The 20,444-nt window shown below is 41.0% G+C and overlaps 1 protein-coding gene across 3 annotated transcripts in view; it reads left to right on the top strand.

Moving 5' to 3' along the window:
* APBA1 (amyloid beta precursor protein binding family A member 1) overlaps positions 1 to 20,218 on the top strand; it is an 89,826-nt gene extending 69,608 nt beyond the window's left edge. For all 3 annotated transcript variants that reach the window (XM_048290881.1, XM_048290879.1, XM_048290880.1), the window contains 7 exons: positions 921 to 1,007; positions 1,580 to 1,765; positions 5,722 to 5,901; positions 6,707 to 6,919; positions 14,413 to 14,532; positions 15,188 to 15,328; positions 16,667 to 20,218. In XM_048290881.1, coding sequence (XP_048146838.1) covers positions 921 to 1,007; positions 1,580 to 1,765; positions 5,722 to 5,901; positions 6,707 to 6,919; positions 14,413 to 14,532; positions 15,188 to 15,328; positions 16,667 to 16,738 — 999 coding nt within the window. In that variant the 3' untranslated portion in view covers positions 16,739 to 20,218. The remainder of the gene's footprint in view (positions 1 to 920; positions 1,008 to 1,579; positions 1,766 to 5,721; positions 5,902 to 6,706; positions 6,920 to 14,412; positions 14,533 to 15,187; positions 15,329 to 16,666) is intronic.
* The last annotated feature ends 226 nt before the right edge of the window (positions 20,219 to 20,444 follow it).

The following is a 20,444-nucleotide window of genomic DNA, read 5'->3' as shown; positions in this document are numbered from 1 at the left end:
TGTTAGAAATAGCATAAAGATTGGATTTATCAAATGATTACAGGGAGTACCCAAAATGCGTATTAAAGAATCAGGACTGACATGGCAAAGGTTTTAACTTTGTAAAATGATGGATTAAAATGAAGTATGTTTTGGGGTTGGTGGTTTTTTTTACTTTTTTTTTTTTTAATCTTTCTGTAAGAGTGCTTTGTTTGACTCACAGAGGTGTCAAATTGCTGGATGCAAAAAAAAAAGTTTATGTCTATACATACAGTAATATACTGAGATTGACTCATCTTTGTAATAAGTTTTGTTTGTGGAGCTTTCAATTATCTTTTAGCAGATGTAATTTTTAAAATACTACAAATGTTTGCTTTTTATTAACAAAATCCAACTTCTAAAGTGGGTTACTGCTGAGTATGTTGTCTTACTGTAAGGTCTTCTCACCAGAACTGCATTATGAACAGCTCAAACAGTACCTCCTGTGGTACAGGTTTTCCTATTTATCTTGGCAGCCACTGCTAACCCATATAGAAATTCCTCAGGCAAGAGATGCTGTTAGGCCTTTCTATGGCTTGTACAAAAACCTTCTTTGAAGTGGGATTCATAGTATGCAGAAAATGGTAGAATCATATTGCTTTTCAAGAAATCTTGATATAGTTCCTGTTGCAGTCAGGTATTAATTTTACTGAATCAGGAAACATATCAGGCAAGCTTTTATGAGGTTAACTTTTTTTTCTAACAATACCCAATTCACTTTCATATATGTGATATAGTTTCCACATCTTTGTGTTTATCTTTTGCTTCTGCAGTCTAATACTCTATCTTGCATTGCTGTTCTGGTGACTGTGTCTTAGTGCACCCCTGTTCCTGAACTAACATCATTATTAGTAAGTATGTTACCTAATGTGTTAGTTTGACTCTAATCCATTTATTTGCAGGCTCCAGAAGGTGAATCTCAACCCATGACTGAAGTGGACCTCTTCATTTCTACACAGAGAATAAAAGTACTGAATGCAGACACACAGGTATAGACTCAGACACCTTTGTCAGCATTGTCGGCGTAGACTACTGGAATAGACTTTCACCTACATGTTAAAATTTGTTTTCAAAATATGCTGGCTCTTGTATTTCCGTCTAGTCAGAAATCATGGTCAAGAACCATGTCAGACAGGCAATTACTCTGGTATGTCTGGCTGTAGAAATAATTAGAATTTGTGAGTAAGATACCTGCGGTCAGCTCATGTCTTACGAGTCACGATGCATTAAGTATTGACTGTGCCCAAAGTAGCCCAAAATGTTTAGCTGCGATGATTTGTTGATAGTCCTCTACACATACATGCCCAGCATTTGCAGGTTCTGCAGTTGAGGTTTTTATGTGCTTTTCCACAGGAAAAAAAAGCCCTGTAAAACTTTCTCTTTGTCTTATTTTGGGAAAGTGAAGCTCTTGACTTCTATTGGTATCTCCTTTCATGCATAACAGGTGTTACAGACTTCACTTGAGAAAGCTCTTACAGGTATTTGTGTGTTCTGGTAATACTAGATGTGCAATAAGAACTTAGTTGAAGCAGCTGCTTATGTTGGTTTTCTTATTCGCCAGGAAACCATGATGGATCATCCCCTGCGGACCATTTCTTACATTGCTGATATAGGAAATATAGTTGTTTTGATGGCTCGTAGGCGAATGCCACGCTCCAACTCCCAGGATAATGTGGAAGCATCTCACCCCTCTCAAGACGGGAAGAGGCAGTACAAAATGATTTGTCATGTCTTTGAGTCTGAGGATGTAAGCAATTACATTGTCTTGTAATTTTCTAGGAGTGGAAAAGTAAGCACATTTTGATAGGCCCAAAGTCCATTGTGAGTGGTCCTGTTTGCTTTTTAACTGCAACCAGTATTTCATCTAAGCAGAGGAACTTGCCTGCCATTTATATATTTGGACCTGATATGTCACAGGAAGTTGGTCTTTATAGAAAAGCGTACCATTTTCAAGCTTCTTGAGTGCCTTCCAGTAACAGTGATAGGAGGGTCCAGTTCCTGCAGGTTACAAATACCAGCTCAAATTCTGCATAAGAGAGGGAAAGTCTTATCAGAGATGGTTTTTTTTGTAGGGGAGAGGATCAATCACTGATACATACCAGAAAGCTGATTTTTGTTTTTCAGAAGGTTTGTGTTTGGGGGTGTAGTTGCTGTCATCATATCGAAAAGCCGGCAAAGAAAGTTGATAATTTCAGCAATCACAGCATACGCTGAATAGAGACACAAATTACATGAATTTTAATATATGGTGCAGGTTACTAAGTTACCTTACACAGAACTTCACAATCAGTGTGCATAACTTGCTGATTTGATGCACTTTTTAAAGGTAACTTTCAATAACTGGAAAGTAAAATCAAACATATCAGATTGAAGTGGCTAGATACATAGTTTTCAGGATCATAGTCAAGTTAGCCCTAATAATCTGGGAACTAAAATACTCAAGAGAAGTAAGTGAAAATACCAGTTTCTTATAAAATAATCACGTCTTCCAACCTACAGCAAGGACTTCAAGATGAGAAGGTTATCTTGAATAAGGAGCTGATTTTATGTAATGATTTTATTTTATGTAATCTCTTCTAAACCAATGTCTGAATACATTATTTGATTGCAGGTGAATACATGACCCACTGCTGAAGTTAAAAAGTAAGGACAAGCACTGATAGAAGTACTCCTGTACCAAAACTGACAGAGTGTAAAAAGTTGTGGATTATTTCCACAAAATAACATGTAAACCTGTTTTGCAAAGCCTTTTTAAGAATCTGGTGTGAAATAGAGTAGCCAATGTATTTTCTGCTTAATATGATTTGACATGCTGCCCGCTTTGAGGCTGCCATTCCTGTATTTCTAGTCACAGGTTTGGACACTGCTTTCTCTTTTACTGGTCAGTTGAAAAAACAAATATCAAACTGTCAGGTCCAGAGTCTGGGGCTTATTTTCCTTCACCATGGGGAGTTCTGACCCCCTTGCATGATCCATACTTCCTGGATCTATTTCCTAGGTGTGCCGGTTTGGACAAATGTGGAGGAGAATATCCTCTGATAGAAGGCAGGTTATAACCAGCCCTCCCCCACCAGATTCAGGCAAAAAAAGACATTTTCCTTGGAGGAAAGTGAAGGAGATAAAAACTATTTATTTAACAAACACACAGGAAAAGGATAATAATGCTAAATAATAAAACCTCTCACTGTGGAGAGAAACCTGGGAAAATTCAGAGTCCTTCTGTATATGTAGTCTCTCTCCTCCTCCTCCTTGGAGCTGGGTCGTGGGCCCACCTCCGGGGCTTTGGTGGGAAATTCTCCTGATGTGTTCTGATGTTGAAACAGTCCAGAAGAGAAGAAGGGAAAAACAAACCGAAGTCCCAGGAAAACAAAGTTCAACTCTGTGTCTCCCTCCAGAGAAGAGGAGCCGAAAGCTGGCGGAAAAGCAAGCAGGGCGCTTCCTCCGCTCTTGCTGCTGCAGAAGCAGAGGAGTGTGTGTCTGTGTCCTTGAACAACTGCTTTGAAAAGTTCACTCGGTTTTTTCTCTCTCCCCTCTCAGGCTCAGTTTAAAGGCACAGAAAGGCGCAAAGTTAATTTCTGGGCATAGAGCAGCGATAGGGGATACACATCATAAAGTCACCCCAAGACACTAGGCTGCTGTTAATACTTTGGCTAGCTAAAATCTGACCTTCCCAATCTAAGTTTTGTTTGAATCAGCCGATATTGTGTCGTATGTGAACCTCTCTATGCCTGTAGATCCAACTGGGCTGTAAAATCCAATGTAGATCCAATAGATCTAAAATCCAATCCTGTAGATCCAATTAAAGCATTGCTCATTGATGGGGAAAATATGCTGAGAAATGGCAGATTGTATCAACTCTCCTTGGTCATGGGTGTATAGCTCACAGATAACTTGCAAAATTTATCTCAAATACCCAAGTGACTAACGGTCAGAATGGAAGCATTGTAGCGCCGTGTTAGCAGCAAGGAAATGGCAACTTCAAAGATTTTGTACCTCCAGTGAAGTAATGCAGCCTGTTTATATTATAAAACTTGTCTTTTCTTTTTCTGGGACAGCTGGGTACTTGACAAAATCTCCCAGTAAGTGAGACAGAAGCTGTAAGCCTGTGAGTGGGTGTTGGCCAGAATATGTCTCTGCTTGGATGAGTCTTTGTCTAAGGAGGACAGCACTAGATTTTCAACTGTATTTAGAGCAGTATCTTGTTGAACCTTAGTGATGTGTCCAAATGCTGGGTGTCTGAATGGGAGCTAATCTCTTCCTGGAGTGAAGATACATGTGTATGAATGTGAAGTCTGCATTCCTCACTTAGGTTACTGAGTTATGGAGGTGCAGTTTTCCCATTTTTTTCCTGTCTTGTTCTTGCTGTCAAAATTATATTGATCTGAGCTTTGGTTACATATTGCCAGTCTACATATCAGTCTTTTTCAGCACCAGTAATCATGCTGTTCTCATCAGCGGGTTTAGTGCTGGTTTGAACTGTTAAGATACAGTAAAATTTTTATTTCAGGGTTAGGAATCTTTCCTTTATTAGGGACCAAACTGGACTTTAAATATGGCCATCAGACTGCCTAAAAGTACACCTGAGCAGCATTCATTCATTACCAGCACTCTGCCAGGTCTCCCTTGTCAGCTGTGGAGCTCTCCCTGTCTCTTCCCTGCCTTTGCCACAGCCAGCACTGTGTTTCAGTGCACATCACAGCCAACTCCTGTGCACTACATAGTGCTCACTGCACGAATTGCTCCACCTATACACTGCAGTACTCTGCACCATGCTGTGTTTTTCCTCTCCTGCCCATTACCTGCCTGACCATGATTGCCATCTCAGAGGCAGGCATCCCTATGGCCTTGCTTGGCACACAGCTTTCCCCACGTCTGCCTGCTGCCCAGTTTCTCTCCCACAGCTGCAGAAGTAAAACAGCTCATGGTGGGCACAATGCAGTGTAGTGAGTGGTGAATTTGGTGGCTTTGGGTGCAGAGAGGACTATGGAAAGCTGCAGGTCCAAGAGGGTGCCTACAAAGGACAGAATGAGTAGGAAAGAGGCAGAGAACTGGCAAGATCATGCAAGTTGGAAGGGGCGAAATAAGTGTAGAGGAGAGAGGCTGAAGGGGGTAGCAGGGTGAAAAAGGAGATGCATATGACCATTTCCAGTTACTACAAGGGTTTGTTCTGGTCACTAGTTGCTGCCCTTTTCCTTTTTTGTCTGAGACTGTGATAGGAGTAGTCACTATCAGTATGATGGTTCTAAAGGATGGTAAGAAAAGTTGGAAATATGCTTTTTACCCTTTCATTTCCACTGCTGGCTTGTCAGAGAATGGCATCTCCATAGAAGGGAGAACCATTTGGGAGCTGCATGTGTGGGAAGAATTGTAGGTGCAAGCCACAGTCACTGTAGTGGCTATACCTTTACCCTTTTTTTAGCAGTTCTTACCTGTGAAAGGATGGCTTTCTTTCTCATATTTGTAATATATAATTGCTTACCGGCATAGGTTCATGGCAGAGGTGAATGTGTTGACATTTTGTGGGTCTTTTGAATTAATTTGTAAGGCACAAATATTTTTTTACACTGGATTGCAGTAACTTGTAGGTTCATCAACTTGATGATCCATTTTACAGTGTGATTGTAACAGAAAGTGTCAGTGGGCATGATCATCAGAATGTTTCACTTTTTTCTTTTCTTTTCCCTTCTCTGGGAACTGCTACAGGCGCAGCTGATTGCACAGTCCATAGGTCAAGCATTTAGTGTGGCCTACCAAGAATTTCTGAGGGCAAATGGAATCAACCCAGAAGACCTTAGCCAGAAGGAATATAGCGACTTGCTTAATACCCAGGACATGTACAATGATGACCTGATTCACTTCTCCAAATCTGAAAATTGCAAAGACGTATGTCTCATTTTTTTTCCACAACAGTATTAAGCTGCTCTTTATCAGTTGCAGGCATGTGTTGGCAGAAATAAAAAAACCATTAATACTTCCTATAAATCATTTTAGTTAGTCTAGAATATCCTTCCTAATAGGACACCCTGTCATCAGTTCTGTTTCAAAGGCAAACAGTGAACCCCAAATTTAACAGCAGCCAAGTGATTTACCATCTGTTTGTGTTCTTTTTACCAAACAATTTTCAGAGATGTTTGAAAGTGATCTTAAAGCAGATTAACAGATTAATACAATAAAAAAAAATTACAGTAAACAACGTAAAATTTGTAGAGGCATGGGTATTTGGGAAAGTGACTGATTCTAGGTTTTAAATAATTCTGTGTGCCAGAAGGCTTTGCAGCTTGCTTAATAAAAATGAACCAGTGTGCAAATGGAACACACAGGTAATGGTTTTCCAGCCCACAGTCATAAACTCTTGCAATCTCTTCCTATTTAGCTTTGTCCACCAAAGCCCATGGCACCAGGCTTTCCTTCACTGCAACTTCTTCTGCTTATATACAGAAATGACATCTGAGGGGTGTTTTGCACCAAGTCTATATTGTGTAGTGTTGATCATTTAATGTTTGACTACAAATGAAAAGTAGTAAAACATGTACCCTATTTTTTTTTTTTGCCTTTGAATTAGGAAGGCAGGTTGCAAATAAAGAGGGGCATGTTTGTTGGTTTTTGAATGTTTGGAGGGGGGTGATATTAGTCAGTTCCCTGGGTGTGAAAGAAACTATTTTTTTAAACAGTTTTTCTTATTACACAGGTTTACATTGAAAAGCAAAAGGGAGAAATCCTAGGTGTGGTGATTGTGGAGTCTGGCTGGGGATCCATTTTGCCTACAGTAATCATAGCCAATATGATGCATGGAGGACCGGCAGAGAAGTCTGGGAAGCTGAACATTGGGGACCAGATCATGTCAATCAATGGGACCAGCTTGGTTGGTTTGCCACTCTCAACATGTCAGAGCATTATAAAGGTAGGGAAAATGTTTCTGGAAGCTACACATTTTTAAAGGGTGACATAATTGAAGAGCAGAAGGTAAAAAACTCTTAAATAAATTCTTACCAAATGTTTGCATAGCACTTTCCATTTCATGATCTTAAAAATCAATGTGAGTTATGCTACACCAATTTTCTGACTCCACACAGGACGACAGAATGGGTAAATTTGGGAGGGACTGCTGAAAGTCATCTAATCCAACCTCCCTGCTCCAGCAGGATTCCCTAGAGCACATTACTCAGGATTGTGTATTGATGTCTTTTGAATATGTCCAGAGAAGGGCCATCAAGCCTCTCTGAAAATCTGCTCCTATGCTCAGTCACCCTCACAGGAAAGAAATTCTTCCTCATGTTTAGGTGGAACTTCCTGTGTTCCAGCATTGGCCTTTTGCCTTTCATCCTATTGCTCTGCACCATGAAGAAGAGCCTGACTGTAGCCTCTTGACATCCTCCCCCCAGATACCTGTATACATTGAGGAGTTCTCCTCTTCCCCTCTCAGTTGTCTCTTCTCGACACTGAACAGGGCCAGCTCCCCCAGCCTTCCACAGAACTGTGGCATTTTTTAGGCTGGAAAAGACCTCTAAGGTCATTGAGTCCAACTGTCAGCCTTTTCCTCATAAATGAAGTGCTCCAATCCCCTAATCATATTCTTAGCCCTTCACTGGACTTGCTTCCACCAGGAGCTCCATGTATCTGTTGTCCTGAGGAGCCCAGAGCAGGACACAGCACTCCAGATGTGCCTCACCAGGGCTGAGTAGAGGAGCAGGATCACCTCCCTGAATCTGCTGGCAGTGCTTTTCGTAATGCACCCCAGGATATCGTCAGCCTTCTTGGCTACAAGGGTGCGGCTGGCTCATGGACATCTTATGCTGAGGCCTGGGGTTATTCCTCCCCAGGTACAGGATCCTGCATTTGCCCTTGTTCAATTTCAGAAGGTTCGTCTCTGCACATCCCTCCTGCTTGCCAACATCCCTCTGAAGGGCTGCACAGCGCTTGGGTATCGGCCACTCCTCCCAGCTTTGTGTCGTCAGCAAACTTGCTCAGGAAGCATTCCATCTCTGATGATAAGTTAAGAAAGATTGGGCCCAGTATTGAACCTTGGGGGGACACTGCTAGCTACGTGTATCCACATAAACCTGTGCCCCTGCTCCCAACCCTCTGAGCTCTGCCATTCAGCCACTTCTTAATCCACCTCACCATTCACTTCCTGAGCTTGGCTGTGAGGTTATCATGAGAGACAGCATCAAAAGTCTTGATGAAGTTTGGATTGACAACATCCAGTGCCATTCCAGAGTGCTGTGCTATTTACTTGCATAGACAAGGGCTCTGTGCACAACTTCACAAGGGAATATTTTGTTCAGAAAGAAGGTATTACCAGATACACATTTGAAATTTTATGTCACAAAGGGAGGCGCAGGTGCCTAATATTGTCATAGGCCATATTAGCTGTCATTAGCTGTCAATACCTCTTAGTATTTGGATGAAATAGAGCAAATGCTTTTTTTGTTTGCTTGTTTATACCTATTCTTAAAGCTTTAAACTTTGGCTTAAAGAATACCCTCTGTGGCATCTTTGTCCAAGTTATTTGAAAGTGTAGTGCTTCACTTGGATAAATGGGATATTTTAATTAGAAGAGCTTTCTTCTAGTTTTCAGAAAAGTATGTGACTGGGAAAAGCTTGCAGGTCATCTGGAACTGAACAGTGCTTGGGGCAGCTATAGCACATAAAGGAATAAGTATTTGAACATCAAAGTTTAAAGAACAGGAGGGATTTGTCACTAGAGTGTGTTTGAGACAAAGCTGTATGAAATTAGTTATTTTTTGAAATGGTCCTGCCTAGCTCTGCAGATCATCACATGCAGACACATAATGCAATGCTGGTGGTATATTATACAGACATTCTTCTCTGATTTTTAGGAATATACCTGTTAAACTTACTTATTCATTTAGGGAACTTTTTGGTAACAAGTTGTATTATGTAAATTTCTTTTTTCATTTTGTATTTTTTTAAATTGCAAAGTAGATTTTCCATTTACAAGGTAAATTTGCCAAGTAAAAAAAGTACAAAGTGAATTCTTCTTTTTTTTCTTCATGGATTATCTCTTAATACTTGAACAAAAATTTTTATTGTAAAGACTTCCCATTCAGGCTTCCCAAAATGTTAATATTGTGTTCTGTTAATTAATAGATGCATGAGTCACTGAACCAATCACTTTAGATTCAGTGAGTAGAAATGATAGCCTGTGTGACATACTGAAAATATGACAGGAACAGTCCTACATCTGTAAAGAAAGGAAGAAGAAAAAATCGTATTAAATATCTTTGTGCCAGCATCGTCTAAACAAAACTCCCTGCAAATTTAGGCTCTTTGTGATTATTTCCTATCCCACATCATTTTTATTTCTAGAACTGTGATAAGTTATACGTCTCTTATTCAGATGGAGTTTTTGTTGTGCTCACCAGTACTTTCTCAGTACAGAACCAACCAGCTTTGCTGTTTCCGGCTTCTGCAGACCTTTCTCTTCTTCACTGATACTTACCACAGTTTCCACATGAACTGCCAGCCTTTTTTCTTTTTGTCTTTCCAAAGAGAAGATAATCTGTATGTTTGCAGATCTGCATAACCTCACATCTGCAGTTATTCATATAGCACTTCTGGAAACAAGTATATATATATATATATATATATATATATATATGTATATATATATATATATATATATATATATGTATATATATATATATATATGAGAGATCTAAGTGCAGATCATTAAATGTGGTAGAAATATTCCAGATTTCAGATTTCCTTAGCGTGCTGGAAAGAGTCTTATTAAAAGATGATAATATTGTGTGGATAAACATATGTCACAAGCACTTCAAACAAGATAACTCAATATTATGGATGTAATCTCTGCTCCTAATTTGCCATAAACCTTTTGAAAACTGACAGAGCTTGGAAGAAGCTTTCCGCATGTTGTGGCTATTCCCTAATAGGATTATGCTACTTGCATCTTTTGCAGAAGTGTCTGGTGCTGGCTACTATCAGAAGCACACTCAGGAACTAGACAAACAAAGGTCGTCAAAATACACTTTTTGTTGTTGTTGTTTCTGATCAGTTTATGTTACCAGTGTGCATACTACTGAAGATTAGCTATTTATGAAATATATGCACTTTCTGTAAAATTAAAAGAATTTTTGTTAGGGACCACATTACTTTTTTTCCCCAAGGAATACGTATTACTAATTTGCACATTCATCAGGGAAATAAGAGCATGATGATACCAAGTCTGTTCAGGGCATGTACCCTGAGTGAATTCAGATGACTAAAGTTAGACACCTAAATTCCTCACAGAAATGGGCATCCCCAGTACTCTGCATGACTCCTACCCTTCAGGAGTAGAACATTGAGGCAAAAGCCCCTTAGACTTTTCATCATACCCACAGCGTAGTTCAGGTTGATAAATCCCTGTCCTCTACAGTGTGTGTTGCTGTTGAGACCTGCCTACAGAAAGCGCATGCTCCTTGAGCATGTGAGATGCACTGCTAATTCCTCACCAGAGTAGAGGAGTCCGTAGTCATGGAAGAGGTGGACCTTCTTTCTCCTGAGAGTTGGAGTACAGGCAGTTGCCACAGCCATGAGCTTTGTCATTTTGTGTTCAGACGCCCATTCATTCTCTTGGAGCCACCTCGGAGAATGAGCCAAGCTGAGGTCAGCACTGTGTGGAAGTGAGGGCAGCTGTTTGCACCCAAAGTTGATTGCGTCCAATTTAAGGCACTGACAAGAAAACACACTTCCAGGTAGTTCATCCTGCCAGGATGCCAGTTTAGTACTCAAGTCACTGCTGAATCTGGAGCTCAGCTCAACAGAATTGGCAGCAATAAACTGTATGTAGAGACTTCAGTGCATTATCTTAGCTATAGTAGGAATTACTTTCCAGAATTAATCATTGTGTCAGTGTCTGACACCTTGATTGCAGTGGGACCTAGATTTCAACTGTACATATAAAAGAAATTCAGAAGCGGATACTGAAATTGGCAGGTGTTTAATTAAGGGAGCTGGAAGTTGCTGTATTTTTTAGAAAGTGTTTTGTTTATGTGGATTTTATTTTTGTATGGACTTACAGCTAATACTTTGTGTGAATGAGGCATTTCAAAAATCTGTCTTAACAATCTCCAAGAGCCCTGAATACCTGAAGTTGTACAAGGGGTCTTATTGCATTTATTTGCGGTTTATTACATTTTTGTTTTCACGGAGCCGTATGAACACAATCTCTGAGTCTGGCAGTCATGCCTGTAGCTAGTCTAGATCAACACATTGGTTCAAAGTAGAGCAGGCTTCTTAGGGCTGTGCCCACTAGGATTTACATAACTCCAAGACTGGACAGTCCACAGCCTCTTCGGGCAATATACCAACCTGACAGTAACAACAAATTTTTCTCCTTCAGCTTTGTTCTGGTAGCAAGCAGTTTATGGTGAGTGTGATATAACTCATCTAGACAAGAGGAAGAGTACTTGGAATGTATCAAGCTCTGTCTTGGGGTAGATGATGAGCTTACGGGATAGGATAAAAGGGCAGACTGGTAATGGTGACACCTGTGGGTTTGTGCTGCAGGATGCCTGATCAAGAGGTGGATGAGGCCTTCTACAGGCAGCTTGAAGCAGCCTCAAAGTCACAGGCCCTGGTTCTTGTGGGGGACTTTAACTACCCTGACATCTGGAGGACCTACACAGCAAAGCACAAGCAATCCATGAGGCTCCTGGAAAGCACTGATGACAACTTCCAGTCACAGATGGTGGAGGATCCCACAGGGAATGGGTGTGCTACTTGACCTCATCCTAACAAACAGGAAAGGCGGAGGTGTGAAGATTGGGGCCAGCCTGTGAGCAAGTAAAATTGCAACCATGGGCTTCAGGAGAGCTAATTTTAGCCTCTTTAGCGATCTTGACAGAATCCCATGGGAAGAGGTCCTGCAGGGAAGGTTGATATTCAAGGATTACTTCCTCCAGGCTCAAGAACAATGCATCCCAATGAGCAAGAAGTCAGACAAAGGGGTCAAGAGACCTGCATGGATGAATGAAGAACTCCTGTCATTACTAAAGCATAAGCAGGAAATATGCAGAAGAGGGAAGCAGGGTCAGGCTTCTTGGAATTAATATACGGAAGTTGTCAGAGTAAGGAGAGATGAGACAAGGAAGGCCAAGGCTCATTTAGAATTAAATCTGACCAAGTATGTCAAGGAAAACAAGATGGGCTTCTTCAGATACATCAATAAGAAAAGGAAAACAAAGGATAATGTGGACCTTTTACTAAATGGAGGGGGCACCCTGGTAACAGAGGACACAGATGAGGCAGAGTTACTGAGCACTGCCTTTGGATTGGTGTTCCCTGTCAAGACCAGTCCTCAGGAATCTCTGATCAGGGAGATCAGGGTAAAGGAATGTTGGAAGGAATATATTCCCTTGATCCAAGAGGATAGGGTTAGAGAACACCTAGGTAAACTCAAAATCCACGTGTCCATGGGCCCTGATACGATGCATCTATAAGTGCTGAGAGAGCTGGCAGACATCACTGTAAAGGTCCTGGCCATCATCTTTGAAAGGTCATGGCAATCTGGGGATGTGCCTGAGGACTGGAGAAAGCAAATGTCACCCTGGTCTTCAAAAAGGGCAAGAAAGAGAACCAGAGAACTACTGTCCGGTCAGCCTCACCTCAGTCCCTGGAAAGGTGATGGAACACCTCATTCTGGAGGCAGTCTCTATCCACATGAATGACAGTAAGGTGATCAGCAGTAGTCAGCATGGATTCACTAAAGGTAAATCATGCTTGACTATACTCATTGTTTTCTACCATAGAACAACCACCTGGATGGATGAGGAGAGAGCAGTGGATGTTGTCTAACCCGACTTCTGCAAGGTTTTCCACACTGTCTCTCACAACATCCTCATAGACAAACTCAGGGAGTGTGGACTGGGTTAGTGGGCAGTGAGATGGATTGAGAACTGGTGAATGGCAGATCCCAGAAGGTCATAATCAGTGGCACAGGATCAGGTCGGAGGCCTGTAGCTAGCAGTGTCCCCCCAAGGTTCAATACTGGTCCCATATTTTTAACTTACTCATCAATGTCTTCGATGAAGGGGCAGATGCCTCCTCAGCAAGTTCACTGATTTCTCCAAGCCAGGAGGAGTGGCCAATACCCAAGTGCTGTGCAGCCCTTCAGAGGGACCTCAACAGGCCGGAGAGATGGGCAGAGAGGAACCTTCTGAAATTCAGCACGGGCAAATGCAGGATCCTGCACCCGGGGAGGAACAACTCCATGCACCCGTCCAGGCTGGGTGACCTATTGGAAAGCAGCTCTGTGGAGAAGGACATGGGGATCCTGGTGGACAACAATCTATTCATGAGCCATCAGTGTGTCCTTGTGGCCAAGAAGGCCAATGGTATCCTGGAGTGCATTAGGAAGAACGTTGCCAGCAGCTCGACGGAGGTGATCCTGCCCCTCTGCTCAGCCCTGGTGAGGCACATCTGGAGTGCTGTGTCCAGCTCTGGGCTCCTCAGTACAAGTGGGACATGGAGCTCCAGGAGCAGCTGGGTCCTTTGGAGCACTATGAAGATGATTTAGGGACTGGAGCATCTCCTTATGAGAAAAGAAGGCTGGGAGTTGGGCCCATTCAGCCTCAGGAAGAGACAGATGAGAGGGGCCTTACCAGTGTCTGCAGGTACCTGAAGGGAGGGTGCCAAGAGGATGGACCAGGCTCTTCTTGGTGGTGCTGAGCAATAGGACAAGAGGCAAAGGGCAGAAACTGATGCAGAGGAAGTTCCATGAGAACATAAAGGGACCATGCACTGGCACAGATTGCCCAGAGATGGTGTAGAGTCTCCCTCATGGGAAATATTCAGGAACCATCTGGACACAATCCTGTGCAATGTGCTCTGGGATGACCCTGCTTGATCAGGGAGGTTGGACCAGATGACCCAGAGTGGTTCTTTCCAACCCGACCCATCTTGTGATTCTGTGAATAATGGCAATTATGAGCACTGCTTATACAAGGATGACACAAGCAGGACCTGCTGTTTGCTTGACAGAATTTAATATATTTCATTAGGGAAGCAACTTTTTTGTAATGATCTTAGCTACTTATTTAAAAGTCATTGACTTTTTTGGTGAGCTGCACGGACCTGTTCAATATTCCTTTTATGCATGATTTCTGTTATCAAATGAAGAAACTGCCAACAGGCATCTAGTTTTCCTAAAACAACTATGCCAGCTTTTTGGCAAGAAAAATTTGATGTTTTATCATTCATTTCACTGAATATTCTGATACTTGTGTCTGGCATTCAGTGATCACATTCTGGTACAATGCCTACAAAGATCTATTTATTCAGTGTTGTTCCCATGTCAATGTTTTAACACTTTTTTTTTTTCTGGCTTATGTTAAATGTTTAACTCTCAATTTGGGGGTTTTTTTTCAGGGTTTGAAAAACCAAGCCCGGGTTAAACTGAACATAGTTAGATGTCCTCCAGTAACCACAGTCTTGATCAGAAGACCAGACCTCAGATATCAGTTGGGCTTCAGTGTGCAGAATGGGATTGTAAGTAGCTTCCACACTTTCTGATCAAGCTTTAACATACATGAAACTTCCTCTCCATTTGTGGCTAAGTTTCAGTGTGAGAAGAGGGAAGCTACTATTTTCTCCCTTACAGCAAGCAAGATTTTGCATTTGTTAAGTCTAAGATACAAAAGCTGGGTTAATAAGAGTTACTCTTTGTCTTTGACTCTACTTACTTCACAACTTTAAGAGTCATCCAGAGGAACAAAAAAGTTATTTCAGCTTAAAAAGCCAAAAATGTGTGGAAGAGTCTGCTTTCAGCATGCATCATACATGTCTTTAACAAAGCCATTGCATGATCTCAAAAGAAAAAGCCTGTTCTTGATCCTTTTTGTTGTAAGGCATCTGCCTAATGAACATCATTAAATTGAGGTTCTTCATACACTCATAAATTTCCAAACTATAAGACATGTAATGTAAAAAAAACAAACAGCCTTTTCTGAAAGTTTGTTCTGCTCTTGGAAGAGAATATCCATTAGTTACTTGTCACTAACAAATTTTGCTTTGAGTCAGCCTCGTAGAATTTGTTGCAAGTCTCTGTGTTTAAATGTTGACTCATAGCTTGCAGGCAAAAATGGGTAATCAAAAGTCTCTGTTTCATATCCAGCCTGTGATAAACTTGTGCTTTCCCTTCCAGATCTGTAGCCTTATGAGAGGAGGCATAGCAGAGCGAGGAGGTGTGCGTGTTGGCCATCGGATCATTGAAATCAATGGGCAGAGCGTTGTAGCAACACCGCATGAGAAAATTGTTCACATCCTCTCAAATGCTGTTGGTGAGGTAAGAACCAGCAATGTGTCTAGGCAGTATAGCACAGTTCATTGCTGTTACCAGTAACAACCAGTGAAAACCAATAATGAGCAGTGTCCTTCAAGGGACCGTACTGGGACCAGTACTCTGTCATGTCTTTGTCAGTGACATAGACAGGGATCGAGTTGCACTCTCAGCAAGTTTGAAGGTGACATCAAGATCAGCAATGTTTAAGGAAAGGGATGCCATTAGAGGGATCTGAACAGGCTAGAAAAGTGGCCCATGTAACCCTTGTGAAGATCAACAAGACCAAGTGCAAGTTCCTGCATCTGAGTCTGGGCAATCTCCAACATCAGTAGTGGGATTGAGAACAGCCCTGCAGAGAGGAACTTGGTGGAAGGAAAGTTGGACATGAACCAGGAATGGGCACTTGCAGCCCAAAAAGCCAGCTGTATCCTGGGCTGCTTCAAAAACAGTGTGGCTAGCAGGGAAAGGGAGGTGATTTTCCCTTTGTATTCTGCTCTTGTGAGGCCCCACCTGGAGTGCTGCGTGTACAGTTCTAGGGTCCTCAATAAGGCATGAACGTGCTTGAGCAGGTACAGATGGAGGCCATGAAAAGGGTCAGAGGGCTGAAGCACCTCTCCTGTGAGAAAAGGCTGAGAGAGGTTTGGTTGTTCAGCCTGGAGAAGAGAGGGCTCCAGGGAGACCTGACAGCAGCCTTTGAATGTCTAAAGGGGGCTTCTAAGAAAACTGGAGAGACTTTTACCAAGGTCTCCAGTGCAGAACAATAGGAAATGGTTTCAAAGTGAAAGAAGGTAGATTTAGATCAGGCATAGGAAGAAATCCTTCACTATAAGGTTGGTGAGCCACTGGCACAGGTTGACCAGAGTACCTGTGGATGCCTCATCCCTGGAAGTGTTCAAGGCCAGGTTGGATGGGGCTCTGAACACAACCTGGTCTAGTGAAAAATGTCAATAGCTGCAACAAGGCAGTTTGGACTAGATGATCTTCAAAGGTCCCTTCCCTTTCAAACTGTTCCATAATTCTGTGGTTCTACATCTATTGGTCTGTTGCTAATTAAATCCAAAAAGCTGAAGTGAGAGCAAGCCTGCACACTATTTCTTTCATTATTTGGCCCATAGTTCTATGCTTTAGAAGAACCCTACCCGGAAAATATGAAGTGTTCCCAATTTTAGATGGTTCATCAATACTAAACGTTATTTCATAAAATCATCACCTACAATACTATAATAAGGGTATGAAAACTCTCAAGTTTTACCTTTTTTTTGCCTTGTATGCCCTTATCTGGGTCCTTCACATGAGGTATGCATGTTTAGGAACATGATTAACTTGGCTTATTTCCTCTAGATTCACATGAAGACTATGCCAGCTGCCATGTACAGACTGTTGACTGCACAAGAGCAACCAGTTTACATCTGAAGCTGACACCTCACCACCACAGTGTGCATGGAAGATGTTTTTCCTCATTAGTGCTTGTCTCTCTAGTGCTGCATTTCTGTGTCTGCAGAGACATTTCTTTCTCTCTCCCCACTTCACAGACACAAATACACTGTTGCTCTCTCCTCCATCCCTTTTTCCTCTCCTTCCCACAATTTTCCTGCATTTTGGTAAAGGGCAAAATATATCTATGGAACTATTTTGGCTGCATCTTTTTACAAGTGAAACTTCATACAGCTCCACATGTAAAAAAGGTAAACAACAGCAGCGTAGTTTACAGCAGTATTCTCAGATGGCTCTATTTCATGCTATATAATCAATTTTATTTTTGTGGCTATAATTTTACAAACTGAGTAAATTAGATGTTGCTGAATGAAAGATGTCTTTACCAAACAGATAGAAGTATAGGGTACAAAGTGCTCTCTTGGATATCTTGCATGTCACTTTGCTTTTCTTGCCCTATTTTCCCACAGGCACTAAGCTCAGTACTAAAGGTTTGTGTCTGTGGGGAAAGTAGAATACCAAAAGGATTGGTTTTGCCCTCAGGAAAAATCACCTGCTTCTAGATACTCAGTAAATGCTGCTGTTGTAAAATTAATTGTCCAAATTCACACCTTTTAATTCCCCTCTGTCATCAGTTCTTCATGATAGTAGAACCCCAAAAAATACTCCATGAGTTCCTGAAACATATTATACTTGCATTACTGAGAAATACTACATACTAAGAAATTTGGGAGGCATTTTTTACAGCTGCCTCCCTCTCTCTGGCCCCAGGTTTCTATCTCCTGGTTTTCTTCTGCTTTGTCTTTTATAGTCCCTTCCTGATTTTAGAGGTTAAAGAAGTGGGGGGGGAGGATCTTTAAATATCCACAAGACAAATAGTGAGGGGATTTGCTGAATAGCTACACTTTTTCTAGGCTCTTAATTCTGATTTTGGTGCACATAGCCATGTGTGCCAGTGTATATAGACATTTTTTAAATTGTGCTTCCTATTTATGAAGTTTGAATATAAGAGATCTGCAGACTGTTCTAAGTAATTTTGTTCTCTGAGCCAGTTTTAACATATATTTTTGTCCAAAGACCTGTCTAATTTTATTGACTTCCTCTTTAGTTCATGATATAGGTAACTGTGGAAAGGACGAGGCAAGAATACACTTATTTATTTTGTTACATAATTAGGTTGTGATTTTTTTTCCCATATGTATGGCACTTACAAGAGATTTGTGTGTACTATATGCACTTGTATGAAGATGATAAGCTGTAGGGATGTATGAAATCTTGTATTTGATTAGCTCTAAGTTGCATGCTAGAGACAAAAGGGGAAAAGGGGGCTGGGTTGGGTTCTTTGGTTTTTTTAAGAGGGTTAAAAATAAAAAAGCAGCAGTGGCTTTTCTTCCTAGTGAGAGAATTCTACATTCTCTGTAGTGGCTTTTTTTCAGGACTGTATACTGGTGTTTATAATGAAGTTGAAACATGCGTTTAGTCCAGGCTAGCATGTTGATTTCTTTTAAAGAAACAGTTTGTGCTGTGTTTTACTATGATGGAAAGGCTCAGTACATGAAAACAAGAGCAGACAACACACAGCCACACACCACTTCTGCTTTGCAAATGCGGTGTTGTTCATGGTCACTTGTTTCTCACTTGTTGTGACGTAAGCTGTGCAATGTAAGCGTTGCTTGCAGTCCAGTGATGATCCTAGACATTGCTACGGGGATTCATGGAAGTGGGTGTGTGCATGTGCACTTGCTGCAAACACTGCTGAGAACCACTGAGCACTCTTGTCAGAGGTCCATTTTTTGGCTTTCTAAAATTGTGTATAACCACAGCCTGATCAGAGTGAGAGAATAAACTGTATTTCTGTGGGAAGGAGATATTTAAGGGACACAATGAAGTGGCACATAAACTGTTGTAGTAAGGGGATATGTTTTAGTGTTGAAATTAATGTACAATGACTTGATTTTACTGCTTTTCTTGTTGTTATATAACTTAATCCAAGGCTCCAGAATAGCAGATTGCACAAGAGAATGGTGTTAGTATTCCAGGTTAGTACTTAACTCTGTGGCCTGACTGATGCAAGATGATAATTAATGGCTTGTGAGTATATTGTTTAACTGTAGACACCTGGTTTATGGTAATTTGAACCTTTTTTTTCTAGAACTTTCCATATATATAGTAATAAATGTAAATATGGTATATAACCATGTACAATTTAGAAGATTATATACAGTGCAGCCTTTCCATACATTGCCTGAGGAAACTTAGTGAACTCTTGAAGACACAATTAGCCTGGTTCCTGCTTGTGTGTATGCGCTCCACTTCACTTCTTTCTGTGGTTCTGTCTAGCCCATGTGGTGAAGTCTTTAACTCACTTCACTGGGAAATGATGAAGATCTGAAAAGGCAAATATATTTAGAGAAGAAATGACTTTTTCTTTGGAAATCTTGCAGCCAGGAGTCTGAAGTTACTGTTCATCCTAAACAGGTGCTTAACATTAGGCAAATGAATGCTTGCAGGACCAGAGTTTAGCAAAAAAATCTCATTTTTCCAATTACAGTATGTGCATAAGATTTCTAAACTGAGAGGTCCATAGTGTGTGCACACTTCTGAGAACAGCCTTGTAAACAATCCCATTTTACTCTGTAAACAGAAAGAGTTTCAGGAAAATGGAACTCAAAAGGGAAAGCCGGCTGTTCTCTAGACTGTTGCAGCAGTTTGATAGATCAGATATGGGGATTTTTAACAGATGCAAAGGAACATTCCTTCAAAGGTTTACATTCCTTCTTCAGTGACAGACCTGAATTCTTTTCCTTTCATCCTTGCTGCTTCATACAGTCTAATTAACTCTTCAGTGTTTACATTAAGGATGAAGCATCCCTTGTATTTTTTTATTTTTGAGAAGTTTCACATTTGTTTTGAATCTTGTTTGAGTCTGTTTGGATTTCCAAGTTTGCTAGCTTTCCTTCTTTTCTAAAAGAAATGTATTTCTCAAGACAGCAACATGGTTGAGATCTCTTGTACATATTTAGCGCCGTACCTAGACTATGAAGTTGTACTATTGTTCTGTAAAGAGGATGAATAGAAATTATTGTAAAGCGTTGGGAAAAGCATAGTATTGTATTTGTAACAATATTGTTCTTTGTAAACATTTAATGATCTCTATATATAAATATAAATATATATATAAATATATGTGAGCCTGGAATGTTGATATTGCACATCTACTGAATGTAATTACTCTGATGTTTTCTGCCACAGGTCTCTGACCTCTCTAATGAAGCTGTGCTGGTTTGATCTGGGGGAGAGACAGGGGGGAGAAGAGTGGGCTTTTTGCTTTGGATGGGACAGGGTAGGGGGTTTCTGGCCAGTTATTTTGTTGTGATGTATTTACTGTGCTACATTCCTTTATTTAACAGAGCGCTAATGTCTGTAAGATTTGCAACAATAAACTACAAAACAAAAATACCTCAGACAAGGCTGCGAATTTGCTCATACTGACCTAGAGGCTGACTTGCCAATGCTGAATACATAATTGGAAGGTGTCTGAAGTTCTTTTTTGCAACTTAGTCTGGAGTAATTCTGTGTTTCTGCAGGTGTGAAGCAATGCTGTTGACTTTATTTTTAAAAGAGCATTCTTTTCAGACAATACATGACACTAGTGCTCCTAAACAAAGCTAATCAAAGTGGCATC

The sequence above is a fragment of the Corvus hawaiiensis genome, chromosome Z, assembly GCF_020740725.1.
Source record: "Corvus hawaiiensis isolate bCorHaw1 chromosome Z, bCorHaw1.pri.cur, whole genome shotgun sequence".
NCBI classification, from domain to species: Eukaryota; Metazoa; Chordata; class Aves; order Passeriformes; family Corvidae; genus Corvus; species Corvus hawaiiensis.
The sequence above is the reverse complement of the archived record's forward strand: the minus strand, read 5'-3'. Positions and strand labels throughout refer to the sequence as shown.